Here is a 24,102-nt window from a genome sequence, read left to right on the forward strand (position 1 = left end):
ACTTTTCTATATACCAACAATGAATCCACTAAGAAATTAGGAAAATAATTCCATTCACAATAGCTTAAAAAAATCCTAGGAATGTGTCTATCTAATGTAAAACATCTGTACAAGGAAATTACAGAATGCTGAGAAAAGAAACAGATGTAGATACTTAGTATGAAAAGAATTGCATGTTCATGGACAATCCAGAATTAATACTAAAATGTCCTCTTTAAGAAGTGACCCACGGGAGGCTGGGGATATAGCTCAGTTAGTAGAGTGCTTGCCCCATATGCACAAGGCCCTGGGTTCTAATCCCTAGCACCAAAAAAAAAAAAAAAAAAAAGTCACGTACAGATTTGATGTTATTTGGATCAAACTACTAATGACATTCTTCACAGAACTAAAGAAAAAAGTCCTAAATTTTATATGGAAAAGACCCAGAATAGACCAAGCAATCCTGAGCACAAAGAGCAATGCTGGAGTTACTATAATACCCAATTTCAAATTGATTCATTTTTCATCCTTTTGACCTCAGCCCAAAGTGTGATATTGCACTAAACTTGTTTTTCCCTGATAAATAATTGTCAGTTAATATCTGAAATCGTATTCGCTTATTAATTCACTTGTATTTTCAGAATTCCCTAATGTATCAGCAGGGTAGAGATCTTGCATTTCCTGTTCACTGATGTTTTCACAAAGCTCAAAATGTAGCTTGGCACACAGTGAATTCTCAAGAGTTATTTGTTGAACAAAATAAAATTAGTGATGCAAATAAGGAAATAAGACTGGGAGTTTGAAGATATTTCCTTATTTTCCTCTATTTCTATATCTGTATGTCACATTGATCATGTTTTCTGGAGAGCCCTGAATCTGCAAGGGAAAAGATAATTTGACAAACTTATGGGTGCTCCATTTTGTCATGTTTCACAGGTGACAAGGATCACGGGTGATTTGTACTGTGCTACTCATCACTGCACAACTTGCATTTGATTTCCACCCAAATCACATCTTTCCCATGACACTCATCAGTATTTCCCAAAACTTGGTAAACTGCTTTGCTGGAACTGCCCACTGCTTATTTGTTCCAGAGTCATAGACTGTGTGCGCTCCATTCCCAGCTGTTTCCCATTCACAAAAAGCTATCTCCCTCCTCCCTGCTCCCAGCGCAGGAAACCAGCACATCCTGTAGTCCAGCATTTTCCAGGAGCTCTGCAGCCAGCAGCCTGTGCTGGGTGGGCGGGGCTCTGTCTCCAGGGCTCTTGCACAGAGCTCTGCAGCCTGAGCAGCCCCAGCTGGAGACCACAGGGCTCCTCTCTCCCAGCCTCCTTCACCAAGTCTGTGCGCTCTAGATTGCGTTCTCTCTCTTATCTGGCTCTGCTTTGGACTGAGCCTCACACTAGGGAACGCTGGGATCTTTGATTTTACTGTCAGTGATGGGAAAACTTGAAAATGCCTCATTCAACAGTTCCGAGGGCTGCCTCTGCGGGCCTTGGCACAGCCACTTCTTTCTCCCTCTCGCAGTGGTGTATGTACTGGTTTTTGTGGTGGGGGTGGTGGGCAATCTTCTGGTGTGCCTGCTGATTCTTCGGGACCAGGCCATGAAGACACCCAAAAACTACTACCTGTTCAGCTTGGCTGTCTGTGACCTCCTGGTCCTGCTCCTGGGAATGCCCCTGGAAGTCTACGAGATGTGGAGCTACTCTCCCTTCCTGCTCCGGCACCCAGGCTGCTACTTCAAAACAGCTCTCTTTGAGACTGTGTGTTCCGCCTCGGTCCTCAGCATCACTGCGGTCAGCGTGGAGCGCTACCTGGGCATCCTCCACCCCTTTCGCGCCCAACAGAAAAGCACCTGCCGGAGGGCACGCAGCATCCTTGGCCTTATCTGGGGCTTCTCCCTCATCTTCTCCGTGCTCAGCACCATCATCTATGGCATTAGGGTCCCCCACATCCCCAGTGAGACCTGGGTTCCTGGCTCTGCCACCTGTACAGTCATCAAGCCCACGTGGATCTACAACGTCTTCATCCAGGTCACCTCCTTCCTCTTCTACGTCCTCCCCATGACGCTCATCAGTGTCCTCTACTACCTGATGGGGCTCAGGGTGAGTACCCAGGATAACGGGCTTGGCAGCATTGCTTCATTTTCACTGCCTCAAAGTTCAGAGACAAACTTAACAATTTGAGAACGTCAGAACTGGAAGGGAGCAGAGAGGAAAATAGGATGAGTTCAGATGGAAAATAAAAAGTTAAAGGCCTTGCCCAAAGCTAAGTAACAAACCTACAACCACATACTGTTTCCAGTAGCTAACAGTTTGCTATCATTCTTCCCTCTATACTTGTTCTCATATCTAAGTTTTTTTTTCTTTTTTTTTTTTTTAATAATAATTGGCTGGGAAACTTACTATGGGTCCCAATAGGCACACCTCACCCACAGGGAAATCAGCTTCCAGAGGTTTGAGGTGGGGCCTCACTTTAGATAAGTGCATCAGGCCATCTGGGCTTGGTACAAACACCGAGGGACTCTTCCACACCCTACTGTCTCTTTCCTATCTACTGCCTGTGTTGACATTGACCTCTTTATGAACTTGGTCTGAGTATACCATGAAATATAGATAACTACTATTTAGTCTGAGACATAAAATCAAATACTTCCTTGTGGTTGCTTTGACCATGTGGTTGAAATAACAAATATAAATATACACACACACACATATATATACACACATACAAATACACTCACACACATATATACACACACATACACACACACATATATACACACACATATACACACACACACACATATATATACACACACATATATACACACACACATATATACACACACATATATACACACACACAGATATATATACACATACACACAGATATATATGTATATATGTATATATGTGTGTGTGTATATATATATATATATATATATATATATATATATATATATATATATATATATAATTTCTCTTTAATAAGATCAACCTGCTCTCCTCTTAATCAGGTGGAGTTTGAGAGGTGGGGAGATAAACAGACCACATGAGATACAATAAAAAGAAAATGTGAATAAGAGACATCTGGAATTAAGGCAAATATTACTTAATTTACAAAATCTCCTGTCATTAGATGTTTCTTTCCTATTCTTGTGTCATGAAACTAATTCCTTCATTCTTTCTTTCCTTCACTTTTTAATTTCCATTTCTAGGACTATATTAAGCTGAGTTTTTTTGACAAGGGTAGGATTGAGTCCATATAATTCCTGGTATATTCTGTCCCCAGATGTATGGAGGTACAAGTCTTGACTGTGACAGTTTTACACCCGTGTAAGAAGGTAGCTTGTGTGACAGCTTTGAAGTGATTTATACTCCCAGGACCTCAGCTGACATAGAATATGCTTTTAGGGAAGCCGAATATTCTCCTTGAATGATTTTTCCATTCATAAAATAAAAAGGCCACATCAGGTCACATCTAAGGCCCCATCTAACGCTAGAGGTCTGTGATTCCTTTAGGGAGGGAGGGGGAGCCATGTGTGATATGAATGGAAAGAAAACAAAATAGTTACGTCCATCCTATGCTTTAAGATGACTCTGACTCTATGTGACAATTAACATACTCCCATCTGAGTCCAACTCTGAGAAAGAGAATTGTCAAAATGGAGCATTCCACAGGTGAACCTTTTTGAAGACATGTTTTCCCTAAGATGAACATCAAGGTCTATGTAAAGAAGAACAAATTTTCAGTGTCACGGACCTTTGAGCACTGGCGTATACCTAATCACACAGAGCACTGTGTCAGTTTCCTCCTGGAGGGTAGCTCTTCATTCTCCTGGTGATATGTCACCCCAGAGCAACTCCCAGCCTTGTCTTAGAATGCCTTGTGCATCTCAGAGGAAGAGACACCTACAAATGTTCAGACATCCTCAGTCATAAGAAAAATCCTCACCTAGAACTTACCAATATCATCTTCTCCAACACCAAATACTTATCTGGGATCAATTTGGGGGAAATATTGAAATCTGAACAGACACATGTTTACCTAACTGTCACCTTTGTTTCATTGTCATAAAGTCACTGATGTTTTTTCTTAAGTTTGTGGAAGTGTTTATGTTTAAAAAATAGTTTCAAAAAAACAGGATGCTTGAATATGATGTATTACTATTCAAGTGGGAAAAAAATTCCCAATTTCTCTGCTAAGTTGGCACCAATAATTAAACAAACAGATTAAAGGGGACAATCTCTATGGAATTATGATTTAAATTATGTTGTAAATAATTCATTATATCCTCCCAGGGCTTAAGATCACATTCAGAATTAAATAGAAACATTTCTAAGCTAGAAAGCAAAAATGGGAAAATCAAGTAATTAGCTACTTGATTCTACCATGTCTAAAAAAAAGTCTGGGTAGTTTTGAAATTAAGTACCTCTTGGGATAATTACTATCATCAACAATTCACCATGAAATGCCTATATCTAATAAGCTGGTTTTCTTCTCTGTTCTACTCCTTTGTCCTGGCATGTATATACCTGAGTTCAGTGAAGACTACTGAGAGCAGAGAAGCAAGAGACAGGGTAACAAAGTCAACCCAAGAAGTTCCAGGGCCCTAGAGTATTTTCTGTAGTTGGTCACAATCATTTATGTTTCAATACAAAAGACTTATAGGCTATTCTGGGGAAAAAATATAACTTTGCTATTAGGTTACCCTGTAAAAAACCATCATATAGACAGCCTATACTAGGCAATTAGCCTAAAGCTCTTGGATCATGATAGAAACAACAAAAATAACAAGAATAAAGACTTGGATTTTTCTACTGAAAATTTTTAATGTTTGTTGTTGAGGCCTAAGGAAAGTAGCTTTGCTCATTATTTGCAGCCTAGAATTAAGGACAACATCTTGGTTTGCACCAACAAGGAACAAGAGAAAACTTTATTCTTAGGTCTTTTTAAGTTGATAAGTGGCATTTCCCTAATGAAGTTTTTCATATAACTTTTAACAAGAGCTCATAAGTAGTACCCAAGAGATGAGAGACTGATGGTAATTCAGATGGGAACCTCTGAAAAGCCTTGTCATTGTCCTGTCCAATTCTAGACAGATTGGTTTGAACACCTTTGGAAAAGACTAAAAATGCACCAGTTTGAGACTGTATGTGAGTTTTCACAACATTAATGAAAAAAACAACAATCACAGCATGGCGCCCAACAGACATTCACAGATAACATCATGGACCATTTGAGCACTGTGAGTCATTGCAGTAGGCAGATGATCCTTAATGGGACCTTAAAAATCAAAGCAAAGGTCCTTGCTGAATCCATTACAAAGATGAATGGGCACCAAGCCAAGATAATCCATTCCAATTCCAGGGCATTTCAATACCCTGAAAGCCTAAGTGTTTATGAATCTGTCATGATGCTTGTGGTCTTGAAATGTTTTGACATGTGTCTGTTCAGATTCAATATTTTCCCCAAATTGACCCCAGATAAGTGTTTGGTGTTGGAGAAAATGATATTGATAAGTTCTAGGAGAGGATTTCTCTTATGACTGAAAAGGAGTGAAAAGGACTCTATTGTCCCTGTCATTGTCATGTCTTGAATTGCAAACTCTGGGGCAGTGAGGTGCTTTTGGAAAAGGCAAGATGAGTCTTCATATAGACCAAACGTGAGTACCACTATAGTTACTTTCTGCATCAATGAGGGAACAGATCCCATGGTACAAGTTTCAAAATCTACCCTCCTTCAACTGAAGCACAGAATCATGGGTGGGTTTTTTTTGTTTTTGTTTTTGTTTTTGTTTTGTTTTGTTTTTTGAGGCTAAGGGTGACTTTGAACTTGGGATCCTTCTTCCTCAGCCTCCAAAGCCACTGTCATGGTGGGTTTTGATTCCATACAGCTGCTACTGAAAAGGTATCTTTTAATGAGAAATGTGGTTGTTACATTGTTGAAAGCTATGCAACAGCCACAAAAGTTAATGCTTCATGTCACCAACATTTGTGAGACATTATATCTTGTTTTGAAGATTGGTGGCCTTTTTTTTCATGAACTTCGGGCAACATCATGTTGTTTTTTATGTTTCTTTGAACCCTCATGATTGACTGGCCTTGGCTTTGCACCTGGAATACCAGCTGAACCGGTTGTTGTGGTGGGGTGCCAGCTTTTTGGCATCTTTCCCATTTTCTTCTACTGTTACTGGTCAGGGACTGTCTTCTGGGGTAACTTTTGATAACAATTTCCATGGTGTGGGTGCCAGGTCCCATGCCCAGTGTCAACAGGACAATGATGAATGAGACTGTGAGCTCAGGCCTGGGCCTCTTAGCTATTTTTTCTTTTTAACTCAGGAGCTGAGTGACAGAGAACAGGTTAGAAACCACCCAGGTTTTCTTTCTTTGTTTGTTTCTTTTTTAAATTATCGTACATGTTTATTGTAAAAGCTTTAAACAACACATATATTCAAAGAAGAAAATAAAATTGTCAAGAATTTTACCCCATGCATATAAGAATATTAATTTTTAGAACATATCCTTCTAAATTTCTTTATATACATTTTTGGACTGGTAGCGCAAGTCAACAATTTTATATAGATAGCATCATGCTGTACATCACTCTTTAAATTTTTTTTTAATTAATTCAATGATTTATTTTAATTAGGTATATATGACAGCAGAATGCATTTTGATTCATTGTACCAGGTTTGGTTTCTGAGTGTAATGCAACTTATGACATCCTATTCTCTGGAAGGATGGATGAGAAGTTACTAACCCAGGTACCAGAGGACAACAGGAAAGGACCCACTTGCTCAGAAATTCTTTCTAGAAACAAGTGTAATATCTGTGTTCTAGAAGCTTGGGAAGTCAGCTCTGCTGTGCTGGGATCTTGTACCTGTTGCCTAAGATATCCCTGCTGTCCACTAAGAGTTAAAAAGAGTCTTAGCTATCATCTAAGTCATACTCAGTCACAGTTACTCAAGGAAGCTCTCCAGGTCTATAGGTGCTCAGAGCCCCTAGTGATTTTTCTTTATTGCAATTAGTAATTCTATATTGATAGTTTCCTTAATTTATTTCTCCCAAACTGAACCATAAGCTCAGTGAATGGATGAGGCTAAAGGACTTCTGTTTTCCTGGGCTTCAAGTTCTGTACTTTTCAAACATTAGAAAGGTTTTTTTGATCTACATTAAAAAAAAACTTCAAAAACCAATCCAATTAATATCAATAAGTTCTACATAAAAAACTAAATGCTGAGACTTTGACTCCCGAGATCTACCACATTGAAACACAACTGAAAGCTGAAACAATCTAGTCAGCTGGTCCTCTCTACAAGGGGTCATTCTGCCCCAAATCAAAGCTTGACTTGTCCTATAAACTACAGAAGTTGGGTGCATGCCCTCTGAGAACTGTTGGAAAAATCTAATTTGCTTCATTCCTTCCCTGCCTCCAGAGGCAGGCTGATTTAATTGTGGGAGAGGTTTCCCATCTCAGTGACTCAGAACTTCTTTTAAATACAGTCATTTCTTCCTTCTAAGGCACTTTTCAAGCTGGGAAGAAAGCACACTCAGAGATATGCACCCCTTCTCTTACATTCCACAGAGGTTCATTACTTGACTCCCCAGTTAGGAATGTGGGATCATTTTTTTCAAGCATTATTGGTTAAAACCACTAAATTTGGGGACACGTTAGCCAGTTTTCATCAGTGAGAAATGGTTGAGATTTAGAACCTGGATACTGTAGACCTGGGTCTAAAACTCAACTCCATCAACTACCAGTTATCTACTGGAGCAAATCTTTAGCCATTCTAGGCCTCAGTCTCCTTGTTTGTAAAACAGGAATGAAAATAACCTTTAAATAAAATTATTATGATATAATAATTATTATGACTTTTGCAGATAATGAACCCAAAGTTTCTGGTATTTTAAAGGTGCTCAGTAATTGAGTTTTTGTTTTGGCTGTTACTATTGCTACTTATAAGAGCTACCATTGGTAATTCTAAGCACAGACAATATTTTTTGTTGTTCAGAGTTCATTGTCTGAAAAAATTAATTATTTTTATTCGAGTAGTAGGAAAAAATGCATAGTTTATGATCAAACAGTTCTGAATCCCAATTCAGTCTTGACACATAACAGTTCCTTGACTCTGCCATTGACTCAACCCCTCTAAGACTCTGTTTCCTGGTTAATATAATGAGAATAAGATCTACTCTGTACAATTACTGCAAAATAAAGGTAATGCAAACAGAGATACCTGGGGTAGAGTAAGCCCTCATTATGTGGTTGCTACTGATACTATTAGTTCTTCTATTCCCATTAAGTAGCACATACACATATATCCTCAGAACCATCTGATTCCACAGGATGCCCCTCACAAAAATCTCCATCATCCCAGGCAGTTTTAGGTTCCTAATCATGAGAGGATGTAAGAGTTTAGCAAATTCACAAGAATAATTTGACCTATGATATTTAAAGAGATTCAAGCAATCCTAAAGATATTTAAAGTTATTAACGCTATTGGCAAGTCTAAAAGTGTGACTTTGGGTCCCACGACAGCAAACCCAGAACTGATGACATGACAGGTCCAGGGAGGAAGAAGGCTCAGCGATGACTCCTCATCCCAGGGCTTGATCCTCCACAGGGCCCTCTCCCAGGGCAGCATGTTATGGATACAGAAATCAGATGATGCCAGGGCAAGTCCCTTCCCATGTAGGAGGGGGTGTGGTAAGGCTGACCTCATCCTTGTGATTCAAAGTTTAGCCACTTTAGTGTTAGCACTGAAAAGATGCAGGTGTGGACTGCAGCACAATCCAACCGTGCCAGAAAGGGTTGTGCTCATACACACACAGACATGCTCATATATACACACAGAGAGAGACACACACAAGTAAATTTTTGATAAATAGATTGCATTAAGATTGTAGAGATAGTTACACAAAATCTATTATATCTTGGTGTTCTGAAATGAAATCCCTATAAACTCTGCAAGCAAACATCTGGTGGGATGATTTCAATCACTGTAAAAAAACTGAACAGGATAAAAGACCAAACTGAATGATAATCGGGCCCATGAACTCCCCTGTCACTTGGATGCTCTAAAGCTGGGGGTGGGGAAGGATGGAAAGCTCCTGAACTTCCTTTATAGTGACCATAGTTTTTACTCCTCTTTGTGCTACCCAAGTTTTGAAATAAAACTTTGGGAGAGGGTAGAAGCAATTAATGGTTGAATACCTGCTTTGTTCTACATCTGACAGTAAATGAAATTACTCAATAATAAAAAGAGCATGTAACGTTGGTCAGGCAAATTTTATTCTATTATGTAAACCACTCAAATACTCTGAAAAAATTTATAACATATATAAAACTTTAATTTTCATTTTCCCTCCAGTTAGTGACTCATGTCGCTGTCTTCTAAGGAAGATGCAAAATAACAACAGGCGTTTTTCTTTCAGTGCAAAGCAACTTGCACAGGGAGCCTGATCATAAAAGAGCCATGTGAACTGTTTGCTTGATATTTAGGAAATTTATCTCTTGGGGTAGAGATATTTCCACTGAGAACTGTTAAACTCAGCCAAGAAGTGACTAATAGACTTCATTATTTTGTCATTATTAATTATGAAATAACTATCTCATAACAGCTAGAATTTTTAAGAGCAAGAAATAATTAAAAGACTTAATGGACCATGCACTGCTGAAGGACGTAGTCTGCTGTGCTCCTTTAACCCTGAACTTATTTTTCTTAGTGCATCTAACTGCTGGTTTGCATCAGGACAGTACTGATTTTCCATGAGTGATAGCAGGAGAAAGAATTTCTAGAAGGAACTCACTAATCCACACCAAAGTCACACTTATGTAAATAAATAATTATATTTAAAAGAAATTCAGTTTTCATTATGTGTTTTGAGTGGGCTTGGAACAACAACCAGAATCACAATAATAGCCATTAGATATCATTTGCTGAGTGTCAAATTCCAGGCACTGAGATACACTATTAAATAACACTGGAAGAGTGTGCATTAAAAACATCCTACCACACCTTCAGTTTCCTCTTTTATTCCTAAACCACTGCACAGTGATTCCCTTGTTTCAAGTTCTAGGGGACTCCAAATCGTCCCATCTCAGCATTTTCAATCCCTTACTTTACAAAAACATAGGCACATGCATAGAACCCTTGCCCCATCCTGAGATAGATGGCCAGGCTTGTTAACCATCCAGGTGGATACTTAGGCCCGTGGTGTCATGAGAACTACCGACTTCCAGTAGTTTATATATTTATTAGGGAGACAGAATATCAATTTATTGAACCGTAGAGGCAATTTTGAGTGACCCACTGTTCCAGGTCTCATCTCATTTTAAATACCCTTGAAATGCTATCTAGCCTATTACAGCCATGTTCCATTAGTGCACAGGATCACACTGACTACTTATTTGCCTTGAATTTGAATCAATCTAGTTATAAGTCAGACTAATCCTAATTTAGTCATGAGATAATATAGGATAATTGGAAATTTTCTTCCACTGGATGGCCTTATTCACTCAGTTAGGACTGTTGTTTTGCCATGAGGGAACCCTCTTCTCAGTCTTGCAAAAGACAAAGGAGCCAGAGATCTGAAAAGTCAGTATGTAGATCTGGCCCCTGGCAAAAATTAATCCAGTAAAACACAAAACATGGAGGGCCTGCCTTGTTTCTCTTTCTTCACTCTTCTTTCTATTGTACTGCTTTTAAATTTCATCTCCACACAGCAGCCCACTGGTGGCTCCAAACTCTCTTCTCTGACAAATAAAAGGTAGCTGATGGAATTTCAGACCTTACATGCAGAGAAGAAAGGCTGTCTCCTGCAGTCCCAATAGAAATCAAATTTCCATTTCCAGAATATAAGCAAATATGTGAAAGGTTGCTGGACCCAGTTATCAAATCACTGTGACTATAGACTAAGACAGTATGTGTGCCTCAGTAACTTAAGGACAATTCCTGGAGCCAGAGTTGGGTTCATTCTCATCCAAACTAATGACTGGTTATGGGGAAGGAGTAAACTACTACAAGAAAATTAGGATGCTACTGGTAAAATAAATTCTAGAGAATCAATAGGTAAGTATATACTATATTAATTTCCATACATTTGACTATATTTTATCATGGATCCTTAAAAATTCCCATTTTCTGGCTGAATATCCCCACAAATCAAAATAAACATAAATTAGAAAGAAAAAAATCACAACTAGATCAATAATAAAGATCTTTAGTTCTATGGGAGTCAAGAGGAAGGAGAGAGCACAATGAGATAATGTAGACACCAAAGTCTTCCAGGAATAGGTGGAACTTGAACTGGGCAGGAAAGTTTGATGTTCAGGCAGTATTGATATCTGAAATATTCAGAGGTCCAGTCCAATAGGATGAATATATTTTAACACCTAAACTCAGAAAAACATGCATTTATTTAAAATCAAGAAAACAGCAAATTATCTTGTCAGTATGGTTCCAGGCAATTCCCTGATGAGGATTTGGGGAAGGCATTTAGTCAAACTCTTCTTCCTTTGGCTGGGATGAAATGGAAGAAGTGGGTTTGGAAAGTGGGGAGGGATGGTACCCCATTCCCCCTTGAAGAATCCTAATGCTCATGAGCATATCAAAGGTTCTGGAAGACCCACCATGGGACTTATAACCTACATGAGGCAGGAAGAGTTCCTGGTTTTGTTTTCTACTGCCTGGCTCCCACCTGCAGAGGGACTTCACTCTAATATACATCTAAAAGTGAATAAAGGAATGAGTGAATGGAAAGGCCTAGATAAATTCTGAAGTTAAAAAAATGCTAACATTTTTTAGGAAACACTTATTGATATACCACAGAACTAGTACTCTATCAAATTGTAATAAAAACTGGTTGTATTGCCATGAGAGAATCCACTATACATTCTGGCAAACTACAAAGTTGCATGTATCAAGTCAAGTTCAGTGACCTGGATCAAATTCTGCTTCCAACTTACTGTTAAACTTCTAACATGTTCTTACATTCCTCTAAATCTGATTTATTTCATTTTCAAAATTAGCATTAGAATTATACTTTTCATATCTTAAAAAAAATGTTTCCTGTTCTTACCATCTCTCTCCATTTCCCTTTCAGCTGAAGAAAAATAAATTCCTTGAGGCAGATAAAGTGACTGGAGTTATCCATAGACCCACCAGAAAAAGATACAAGATGCTCTGTAAGTCCTCACTTTATGTTTTATTTTTTTTTGTTTGTTTGTTTGCAAGAGCAATGGACTTGCATTTGTTTCTGACCAGTGCTGCCTGGGTCAGGCTCTAAATTTCCCTGAAACGTCCCAGTCTCCCCTGATCCACACCCCGACCTGTGGTAGGGGGGGATCGAACCCAGGGGCATTTTGCGACTGAGCTACATCCCCAGCTCTTTCCTTTTAAAATTTATTCCAAGACATTGCCTCTCTTAGTTGCTGAGTCTGTCCTTGAACTTGTATCCTCCTGCCTGAGCTTCTTGAGTCAGGGGGGATTATGGGCATATGCTGCTGTGCCTAGCATCATAGTCTGTTTCCGTGGCCAATTCAAATTTCTGGTACTTGTCTATCTAGTTTCCTTTTTTAGTTTGGAATCCTTAGAACTACATGCTACATTGTATTCACTGGAGGACCCTCCCTGACCTGTGTGGGAGGTCACATTCAATCTCAGACTTCCAGCACCATTTCCTGTCTGCAAACTCAGCAGGCAGCTTTTGACGGATTTGTGTTATGACTTTCTTTAAAAATATGATAAAGCAGTGGATTCTGCAACCAAAACACATTTAAATGAATAGGCACAAAATATTTTATAGTCCATTTCTGGGGATCATGACCCCCTGATGCTCATACATGGACACACATGCTCACGCATGGACTCCCGATTAGGAACATCAGGCCAGGAACACCTCTAATTAGTCTTTCCATGAAGACAATCTGTAACTTCCTATCAAAAAGTATACTTTTGTATAGATAAAATGTTAAAAAAAATCCCCCACGTACTAATCCAGACTCTCCAAAAATAATATTATCAAAATATATATTTATTTCATCAATCTAGTCCAATACTAGTTCATGAGATTTTCCGACAAGGGAGAGATTTATCATGTACTTTCCAAATTAAAAGTGAATATTCAAAAGAAATGAATCCTCAAGGTAAATATGCATACAGAACACATGTGGTAATGTGACATTTGACTAAAAAAATCCCCGCAAAGTCATTGATGTTGGTCTTTTGATGCTCATAATTATTTTATTGGGGATGTTTTAGCTCCTATTGGTACATGACTTTTGCTGGCAACAAATCTAATCTTCATTTTTTTCTCTCCTTTTTGATCATAACCTACCCACAAAAAGACTTGCATCACAAGAAAAGTCACAATAACAAAATATAATATAATGTCTTTTCTCTAAGAGAGCTTCGATTTCTGTTGGAATTAAAAGTTTAGATAAGGGGAGTTACAGTCAGAATGAAGCAGACTGAGAACTCCTTGGGGGGTAAGCTCAGGAGCTTCCATATCCCTGAAACCACAGCACAGGCAGATGACTTACTTGGAGTGGGTTTCATGCTAGCAGGAAATACACATGCTATCCACTATGACAACTTCAAAAGTGCTCACAAGTACAGACACTATAAAATCAATGCCATGTGCCATCACTCAGCTCTAGAAATTACCAACTCCTTGCTAATGGTTTATCTATACTCTGACCTCTCCCCCAGCCCATTAGATTATTTAGGGATAAACCTCAAGTAGCATGTCATAGCAAAGGAACATCTTCCAAACATTATAAGATTAAAAACACATATCTATCTTCATGGAGTTTAAATGCTCAGAAGAAAAACTACAGCAGTGTTACTCAATGTTTTGAGCACCAAAAATAAGAAATTGGAAGAAATTCTGTGCTCTAGCAATTTTTAATATAATAGACCCATCCCTCCCAATCAAAAGATACATATAAAGTGATATTATGCTTGGAGTTATTTTTTCTTTCTCCTTCCCCACTCACTGAATTTTATATGATCAAATTCAGAGAAACTTCTGTTTCTCGAGTAACAAGATGAATGCATACATACATTTAATAGTTTGTTATTAACAGTTTTAGAGAACTCTAACTGCTGGATCCTAACCATTTATTTCGTGACTTCAATAATCTTTTCAGTAAACTTGATTTTCCACAATAAAGTACTTTCAAAAATAATTCAGATCTATGCTAAATATTCTAAAGAAAACATTTTGTGAAAACTTGTCTAACCATGTAGAAAACCGTTCTTAGATTCTACACACTGAGCTCTTACATTTGAATTTTCCATGAAGGGCTCCATGGGATCTAGCTTGCTTGTAAGGACTGTGGGTTAACCCAGGCGGAGAGAAAAGCTGCTAGAAGGAATGGATGACTTGGTGAGCAGCCTGTACCTATCCTTGTCTGCACTGATTTTTCCTCTAGCATTTATTCTCTGTTTCAGTTGTCTTGTTCTTAGCATTTGCCATCTGTTGGGCCCCAATCCACATTCATCGCCTCTTCTTCAGCTTCGTGGAGGAGTGGACCAAGTCCCTGGCTGCTGTGTTCAACCTCCTCCATGTGGTGTCAGGTAAAGCTTTAGCTATTTTGCCTGTGTGACAAGAGCCTGGGCAACTGCAGATTTTCCTACAGCTTGCTCGCCTGCTAGAGTAGAGCAAACTATCATGGGGATCTTTCCTCCTGGAGTGAAGACACTTGGTTTCAGTTTTAGGCAAAGATTGACTAGACGTGTTGCTGGTCCAAAGAAACAGCCGTCTGATTTCAAGGCTGCCTCATGAAATACCTGGACTCTAAGTGTGAGGATTGCAGCAGGAAAATAGTCCAGAGTGCTTTCTTTGGTTTTCCCTCCAAGGGCCATGGGATCAGATTTGTTCTTATTTAGTGAACACCATGTCCCTATCATCTCCTATGGCCTCATGAAAGCAGCCAAAAGGTGTTCATGGGCATCAAGATCTGCTTGTAGGTGACTGTAACTCTCCTTGTCCGGGATACTACCATCAGAAGATGAAAGAAATATTGGTGAAAAGTCACCAAGTCAGAGCACCTGGCTTAGCACCCCAATTCCACTTCAATGCGCTGAGTGAGCTGGAGCCCCTGGCTGCCTTCATGCCAGAGTCTCCTTGGCTGTAAACGCTAATAGCTTTTGCTCTAGACACCAGGCTCTGATGATAGGAAGGGAGGCAGTGAGTATTACAGAGGTTTTAGCCTATAAATGCCACTTGTCTTTCTATAATCACAAGTTGTTAAGTAGATATTATCGTAAACCATTTTATAGTCAAAAAATCTAGTTCTGCTAATGTAGGGCAGAAGAGGCTGGTCACCTGTGGAATTTTCAGGAAGCAGGATTATTAGCTGCAGCAGTCCAGAGGAAGTTAATGCCTAAAAAAAAAATCTCTGGATCCCAAATCTGGGAATTCTTTTAGATTTATAGTCAGTGGGATGATTACATGGTAGTGGGAGGGGTCATACTCTTTGTCCCATATTCCTAAGTCAGACAGAGGTTTTACAAGTTTTTTTTCCCCTGCAAATCTAGCCTTTATAAACAAGAGAGGGATGCAAACCACAATGCCCTATGCACAAATTTTTGCTGATATCTTATTGATACCCTTTGTAAAAAATCCCTCTGACAAGAAGAGACACTCATATGTTACAAATATGGTGGGGGCTTCTGTGTAATTATGGTAAGGGTCTTCTAAGTGGGTGTCCCTGGTCTGCTTTACTACTAGAAGAAGTGACTGCCCAAGGCACTCATCTGGTAAATATTAGACCCAGAACTCACCCCCAAATAACTGAACTTTAAGCTCAGGGTTCTGTCTACTAAAAACAGAGAATTGCAACCAACGACCTTCTTTCTCATCTCCCACTCATCTCAAGGTCAGGATGAAGCCCAGCCACACCCACCAAATGGATGAATCCCTTTCACTGTGTTCACCCCATTATGTAAACTGCCATAGCAGGACTTAATAGCTATGGTTTGCTCTTAACAGATACTGTGCCATAAATTATTTAATTTAGCCATGGATTTCATCTTAACAATACTATCCAAAGTTGTTAGACAATTCACTTGTGCCTTGAAGTTCCTGGCACTTAGTAAGGGTTCAGTTAGTATTTATTTCTTTTTTTTAATTTTTATTTATTTTTTTAGTCAAACATGACAGTAGAATGCATTTTGATATATAATACATACATGGAATGTACATACATCAATCATATTGTCTATTCTATTTAGTATTTATTTCTTGAATGAACAAACAGTCAATAGTAACATCTCCTTTTGTATTCCTCCCTGCCCACCTGTACACATGGCATGTGGCACTCTGACTGCTGTGGATCATGTTAACAAAGGTAACAAAGAGTGTGCTGACCACTGTACCTCTGAGTTGCTTTATATTCTTAGCCCCCCATGGATGGTATCACAGCACAGTGCTCACAATAGTGAGGGAAAACGAACGAGGCTGGAATTTTTCTTCATTTTATAACTAGGAGAAAATTGAAGTGCCGGTGCTTCTCTAAATTTTTATTCCTCACTTCACAGTTTGGAAGAAACTGAAATGCCAGTGTGTTTCAGTTTCAGTTTCTTGCTTTGACAGATATGAAAAATATGAGGTTCTAAGATTCCCATTCTTACACTCATTAAACCTAGGAGACATAACACTGGACATGGTAATAAGGGAGAGTATAAGAAACAGGAAAATGGTTATGTGCAAAGTGCTAATGGACAAAATAAATGATAAACACAATGATGTAATAAGGTGGAAGAGCTATCAAAGAAAGGTAGGGAGGGAGAAGAGGTGGGAGAACCATTCTTTAAAGAGCTTTTCAGTGTGGGCTGGGGTTGTGGCTCAGTGGTAGATCACTGGTCTAGCATATGTGAGGCACTAGGTTGATTCTCAGTACCACATATAAATAAATAATATAAAGATCCATCAACAACTAAAAATTTTTTTTATAAAAGAGCTTTTCAGGAATCTCAGCAGGGACTAATCCTTGGCAGATTTACCCTTCCTCCATCACTTGCAGCTTCAAATTATAGATTTAAGTAAAATTACAATGAGAAAACAATTTTTCTCTAATTCTTAAACATCTTTTATTAATGTTATGGGAACATTTTTTTTTATCTAGGGATCAAAGGAAGTTACTATCACAGAGAGATCCTGCGCCAGCCTAAACTTTTTGAGGATTGCAATTTTTATATTTGATTTCTAAGTGCACAGGTGGTAGATCAGTTCAGAGCATTTTGCATTGTCAATGAAAGTCTTGTATATATCATCACTTCCAAAAGAGCCAACACCAGGGACTCCAGGTCTTTGTTAAATATTCATGCTTCCAGCTTAATGGGCCTCTCACTGTTTCCCCCCACGTCTTTCCCTATTCCAGGTGTCTTCTTCTACCTGAGCTCAGCTGTCAAGCCTGTCGTCTATAGCCTGCTGTCTTGCCGCTTTCAGGAATCATTTCAGAAAGTGATCTCTCCTTCCTGCAAAAGATGGTACTCCCGGCATCACTCACGGAAGCCAGCAGGCCAGCAGAACATCTTGCTGACAGATCGCCACCTTGTGAAGCTGACTGAAGACACAGGTCCCCAGCTGCCTTGACAGTCATCCATCTGCAACTCTCAGCTCTGAACCCATCCCCATGAAAGGGACTCTCAGAGATGCCACCTCTACAAGGCACCTTTTATCTTTGAGGTACATTCCTCCATGTCTCAGCAGTGCAGGGAGGGTCAGGCTATAATCTGTGCCTCCTCATGGGATGACAGGAAGATAAAATGGTTCTGAGAACTCGTGAATCTGTACCTAGTACTTTGTTAACATTTGTGAAACTCAGTCCTGGATCTGGGTCTAAACTGAAGAGCTTTCAGATATGTAGTCATCTTTGCATCATCCTAAGTGCCTCATGTCTCTTCTGGTTTCATGATGACATGACTGGCAAAGCACGGCTGGCCTTAGTGAACAATTTCCACTGTGAGGATTGGTTTGTCCCAAGTCACCTACACTGATCAGGCTGCCGCTTATAGCCAATGGCTGCTAGGGGCCCTGGAAGGAAGACACATAAGTATTGTTCCACTCTTCATGAGGTGAGAAGACCTTATGCATGATCTATTTGACTCACATACCGCTATAAAAATTTGACCCCTTAGAGTCCTGAAACCTTTCAGATTAAGAGTTCCCTGGATGACATGGGAATGCCCTTAGAGCAGTTAGCCTTGGACCCCAGTCTCCAACTCATTATGAGTCCACTCATCACTGTCAATGGGAGCAGACACAAGTTCAATCTAGAAAAGGATGGGATAGGAAGAGAGAGAAGGTGTGGAGGTAGGTTGAAAATGATCTAAACTCTACCAAAGAAAATCTTAGTCATGTTTATATTTGGTCCAAACTTGGATTTCTAACATCTTGTTTCATATACAGACAGAGGTATTGTCTATTATCTTGGGACACAGACAAATTAAAAGTCATCTACTGGTCCCAAACTCATGACTTTAACACACTCAGTCCTTCATCACCTAAATAATGCTCTGCACTCATATAATAGAGGCAAAAATTGGCTTCCTGGACTCATCTTCCATTATACTATCACAAGTAATGTGATTATTTTCTACTCTTATGAGGATGTGGCCTATAGATTTCCCAACCTGTTCATTTTGGCACATAGAATACTATTATGATTTAGATGTAGTATCCCCAGAAAGCTCCTGTGTGAGACAATGCAAGAAAGTTTGGAGGAGAAATGATTGGGTCATAGCCTTTAGCCTAACCAGTGAATTAATCCCTGATGGGATTAACCAAAGTGGTAGGGCATGTCTGGCCAGAGGAGATGGGAATTGGGATGTGGCTCTCGGGTATATATTTGTATCTGGTGAGTGGTGTCTCTCTGCTTCCTGATCACTGTGATGTTAGCTGCTTCCTTCCAACACACTCTCCTGATGTCCTGTCTCACCTCCAGCCCAGAAGAATGGAGCTCTCTGTTGACCTCTGAAACTATGAGCTCTCAGATGAACTTTTCCTCCTCTACAATTGTGCTGGTGAATCTTGAAATCACAGCAGTGAGAAAGCTGACTAAAACAAACACCTTCTACTTAGAATACCTTCTTTATCTCCATATGTTTGTCTCCTACCTGTCCCTCAGTGTTCACTTTAATATGGTACCTTCTTCCATGGACCTTGCTTGATTTGTTTTTCAGGTAAATATGTATCTGACTTCATTTGTTAAGCTTTGTCTCCACTTGATTTTGTATTTCAGTGATCTATAGCATTGCTTGGCAAGAATGTTAGTTTGTAAAAGGCATGAAGTATCTTGTGTTCATTATTGTCTCTTACTGGAATCCTAGCAATGTATCACAATGGTAGGTGTTTAATAAATATGTCATCAAGTGAGTTTGTTTCACATTTCAATGTATTGAACAATAGGAACATTCCAGATGGAACCAATTAAGAGCCAAAAGATGAAGGTTGTGTTTCTCTTAGGGATACTTGGCCTTCAACTGGTCATTTGGTCTGTGGTGTATGAATGGACTTACTGATGCTGAATCATGCTAGTTCTAACATTTAGTTTTTGAATGTCCTGTAAATTACATGAACAATCCCATTGATAAATGGGAGTATTGTATCTGATATCATTTACAATATAATAATCATATTCAAAGTGATTCAATATTTTTTTTAAATCCTCCTTGCCAATTACAACCCAACCTTTATGAATCAGAATTCTCCAGTGATGGTTTACCGTGGTGAACATAATAATGCTCAAGAATTGAAAACACTCAAAAACAAATCTAAGACATGAGGACAAGTAAATTTTCCTTGGGCTTTTTACAGTAGAACCATTCTGAAAGAGAATCTACTAAGGTCAATATCTTTAATATCAACCTCTAATGACCAGGACTAAAAGTATACTGCTGCTGTCAGTGCATGAACAGAAAAAGAAACCACGGATTCTGAAGCTAATTATTTAGTATAAGAGTGAATCGGGTTATATAGAATAAACATGGGAGTGTTACCCCCACCCCACCTATTTCTTGAAACAACTGGAGAAGCATTGGCATTAATTCTTTAAGGATCCTCTAGAATTCAGCTGGGAATCCATCTGATACCAGGTTTTCTTGATGGTTTTTATGACTGTTACAGTCTTACTGCTTAATATCAGTCTCTTTAGTTTTTTTTACCATTTTCTTGGTTACATTTGGGTAGGTCATATGTCTAGAAACCTATTAATTTCTTCTAGATTTTTGGATTTACTAGCATACAAGTTTATGAAGAGGTCCTCAATAATCCTCTAAATTTCAAAGCTGCATAATAAAGGACAAAAATCATTTGACCATGGCATTAGATACAGAAAAAAAAGCCTTTGACAAAATTTTGCCCTAATTTGTATTAAAAAGACTAAAAAACTAGGGCTAGAAGGAACTTCTATAAACATCACAAAAGCTATATAGGGACAAACCCAAAGGCAACATTATAGTATACGGAAAAAAAAAAAAAAAAGCATTTTCTTCAAAATTTGATACCAGAAAAAGAGGAAAGGAGGTCCACTCTCACTAGTTGTCTTTAATATAGTACTTGAGATTTTAGTCAGAGAAATTAGGCAAGAGAAATAGCATGGACTTAGTGAGAAAGAATCAAATACATGGCTATTTGTATATGATATGATCCTATACTTAGATAATCCTAATTGCTTCAGCAGAGGATTTCTAGAGCTGATTAAAATTAAAGCAAAGTAGTTTACAAAATCAATACATAATTCAATAGCTTTTATATACACACCAATAATGTGTCTGCTGATAAAGACAGCAGAAAAAAATATCCATTCACAATAGCCTTAAAAAATAAATACCAATAAATCTAGCCAAGGAGGTGAAAGACTGCTGCAGGGAAAATTATAGAACACAAAAGAAAGAAATTGAAGGAGACACTAAATAATAAGAACATCTCCTATATTCCTGGGCAGGCAGAATTAATATTGGCAGAATGGCCAACTTAATAAAAGTGATTTATACATTCTGTGCAATTTCCATAAAGTTATCAATGGCATTCCTGGTAATGATAGAACTGCAAAAACCAAAAAGTCCTAAAATTTATTTAGAAATATAAAAGATCCAAAATAGTCAAAGCAAAGCTGAGCAATAAGAAAAATGCTGGAGACATCACAATTTCCAACTTCAAATTATACTACAGGGTTGTAGGGACAAAAGTTGCATGCCACTGGCACAGACATGTAGAACAATGGAATTAACTAGAAAACAGGCAAACCAACATAGTTTAAGTTACCAGATCCTTGAAAAAGGCACCAAAAGCACATGTTAAAGTAAAAGACAGCCTTTTAAACAAATGGTCCTGGGAAAACTGAAAATCAATATAGAAGAATAAAACTACATTCTCATCTCCCACCCTGCATACAAGTCAGAGAGGATCAAAGACCTAGGAACTAGAGCAGAAATTTTATAGCAGCTAGAAGTCTGCTCTATCATACAGCAGCAGGCATCAACTTCCTCAATAAGATCTCTAAAGCTCAGGAAGGAAAACCAAGGATTAATAAATTGAATAGCATTCAAACTAAATCTTCTGCAAAAGAAATGATTAAGCTCACAAAGAAAGAGCCTACAGAATGGGAAAAGTTGTTTGCCAGGTATTCTTCCAACAGAGGATGAATATTCAGACTATAGAAAACATTCAGACAATGTAAGAAAAAAACTAACAAATAGCCCACTCAATAAATTGGCAAATGAACTAAACAGACCTTTCTCAAAAGCAGAACCACAAATGACCCCAACAAAAAAATGTGAAAAAAAATTATCACCATCTTTAGCCATCAGAAAATGCAAAAAACTATATTGCTATGTTATATGTATAACTATGATGCACTAATAAAAATATTTTAAAAAGCTACATTGAGATTCTCTCTCTGCTCAGAATAGCAATCATCAATAACACAATAATAAAAAATCCTAGCAAGGATGTGGGGTTAAAGGAACACTAACACAATGTTGATTTTAAATGACCACAACCACTGTGAACATTCAAATGTAGGTTCCTCAAAAGACTTAAGATGGAACCACCATATGACCCAGCTGTACCACTCCAGGTGTTTATCCAAAAGATTTAAAAATACCATAACTATAATCACAAATGCACACCTATGATTATGACACCACAATTCACAATTACCACGTTTTGGAACCAGCCCGCATGTCCATCAACAGAAGAATGCATACGGAAAATGTGGTTTCTATACACAATAGAGTTTCAGTAGCCATAAGAAAATTAAGTCATTTGCAGGAAAATGGATGGAATTTGAGAACATTATGCTAAGTGAGATTAGCCAGATTCAGAAAGTCAAGGGTCTCATTTAGAGGCTAGAAGGGAAAAAAAATAAAGGGACTTCATGTATGTATAAGAACATACACGAGTGACCAGTACATGAGAGGATGGGGAAGAAGGGAGGGAAATATGGTTATGGGGAAATAAAATAAAACAAATAATGCATTGTACATGTTTGAATATATCATAATTAATGCTATCATATGTAATTATAAGGTACTAATAAAAATTACAGATAGAAAAAAGGAAAAAGATGTTTGCCATATTATTTTATCCAACCTGAAAAAATAAATTGTAAATTGGAGTCCCATGAAGAAATATCAGGAAGCCCAATGTTCTTCCAAAATTGTATTAAAGAATTTGAAGGTGTACTTTTCCTTCTATAGGAGAATGCTTACAGCTTTGATGAGCTTTTCAAAATTATGACTCAAAATTATAACCACTATTGCCTTTTAAGTCTTTACATAGACATGATATCTTAATAGATGAGTTTTAATTGAATGAAGGCATTGCAGGAAAAATATGATCATTATTGCAACATACAAATCCAGTATATTTAAGTAGTAGCTGTTCAGTGGTGTGCTGGTGACTGGCCCAGACTGACTAACAAGTCTTATAAAAATGTTTAAGACTTTGTCAAGCCTGTTATCAAATGAGTGATAGGTTGAAATCAGCCACTGTAGAAATATTTATAGTAAAGGAATTAACAAAATTTCTAAGTCAGGGCTTTTTACTCTTCAGAGTCATCTGATGACCACACAACTTCCCATTAGTAAGCTGGCATTCTGCTATCAAATATCAATGACATTCTTCACAGAAAATATGGTCCTAAAATTCATTTTGATGCACAAAAGACAGGATAGCCAAAGCAATCCTGAGCAAGAAGAGTGATGCTGAAAACTTCACTCTTGATCTCCAATTATATTATGAAGCTACAGTAGCAAATAGCATGGTATTGGCATCAAAATAGACATACAGACCAATGGAACAGAATAGAAGACACAGAGACAAACCCATAAGCTTATAGCCATCTAATATTTCACGAAGGTGCCGAAATACATGTTGGAGAAAAGACAGCATTTTAAACAAATTTTGCTGGAAAAAAACTGGATATTCATATGTAGAAGAATGGTATGAGATCCCTATTTCTCACCATGTATAAAATTCAACTCAAAGTGGACCACTCAGGTAGAGGGGCAGAAAGGTTGCATCTGCTAGTAGAAAAGATAGGGCTAAGGCCACAACATACTGACACAGGCACAGCTTTCCTTGAAAAATACCTCTAAAGCCCCCCAAATAAAACCAAGAATTAACAAATGGGATGACATCAAATTAAAAAGCTTCTTCATAGCAGAAGAAATAAAAAATAGTATAAAGAGAATGGTAGAAAATTTTTGGAGACATAGTTTTTTCCCCCACAATCTGCTTCAGAATTTATTATTATTTCTTTTTTTTTTTAAATTACTAAGATACTTTATTTTCAAAACAGGTCACAACATTAAGCTTTTGGCTCATTCTGCCATTGTACAAGCTACAAATGCTTGCTGGGCAGCTGAGGGGCCATTCTTTAATAACTTGTTTAAAAAGTGAATCAAAATACATATAAAACAAACATTCAAATTGTTTCCATAAGTGTGACCCCACTTTCTTGTCTCCCATATTGCTGCATTTCTTCCAATGCTACTCTTACAAAGACATTTTAAAACTAGCAATAATTAACTTCAATAGTCTCACCCCCTCCTTCCCCAGATCCCTTAAGCTAAACTTGCAGTGAAGAGCTACAGAGTGGCAT

General features: G+C 38.2%; 1 protein-coding gene and 1 pseudogene across 1 annotated transcript; one reads left to right on the plus strand and one right to left on the minus strand.

Moving 5' to 3' along the window:
- The first annotated feature begins 935 nt into the window (after positions 1 to 935).
- LOC101965826 (neuromedin-U receptor 2-like) lies at positions 936 to 19,370 on the plus strand. The gene is made up of 4 exons (XM_013358676.3): positions 936 to 2,084; positions 12,090 to 12,171; positions 14,441 to 14,566; positions 17,374 to 19,370. The coding sequence occupies exons 1-4, from the start codon at positions 1,419 to 1,421 to the stop codon at positions 17,586 to 17,588; spliced, it is 1,089 nt and encodes a 362-aa protein (XP_013214130.3). The 5' UTR covers positions 936 to 1,418; the 3' UTR covers positions 17,589 to 19,370.
- LOC110598146 (mitochondrial nicotinamide adenine dinucleotide transporter SLC25A51-like) lies at positions 4,982 to 6,044 on the minus strand (annotated as a pseudogene).
- Positions 19,371 to 24,102: the final 4,732 nt, after the last annotated feature.

This window comes from Ictidomys tridecemlineatus, chromosome 1 (assembly GCF_052094955.1).
Source record: "Ictidomys tridecemlineatus isolate mIctTri1 chromosome 1, mIctTri1.hap1, whole genome shotgun sequence".
In the NCBI taxonomy this organism is placed as follows: domain Eukaryota; kingdom Metazoa; phylum Chordata; class Mammalia; order Rodentia; family Sciuridae; genus Ictidomys; species Ictidomys tridecemlineatus.

Excerpts from the sequence above, each read along its gene's own strand:
- LOC101965826 (XM_013358676.3), top strand. The coding sequence starts at position 1,419 with ATGGGAAAACTTGAAAATGCCTCATTCAACAGTTCCGAGGGCTGCCTC. Across the intron at positions 2,085-12,089 it reads ACTACCTGATGGGGCTCAGG|CTGAAGAAAAATAAATTCCT; the intron begins GTGAGTACCCAG and ends TTTCCCTTTCAG. Across the intron at positions 12,172-14,440 it reads AAAAAGATACAAGATGCTCT|TTGTCTTGTTCTTAGCATTT; the intron begins GTAAGTCCTCAC and ends TCTCTGTTTCAG.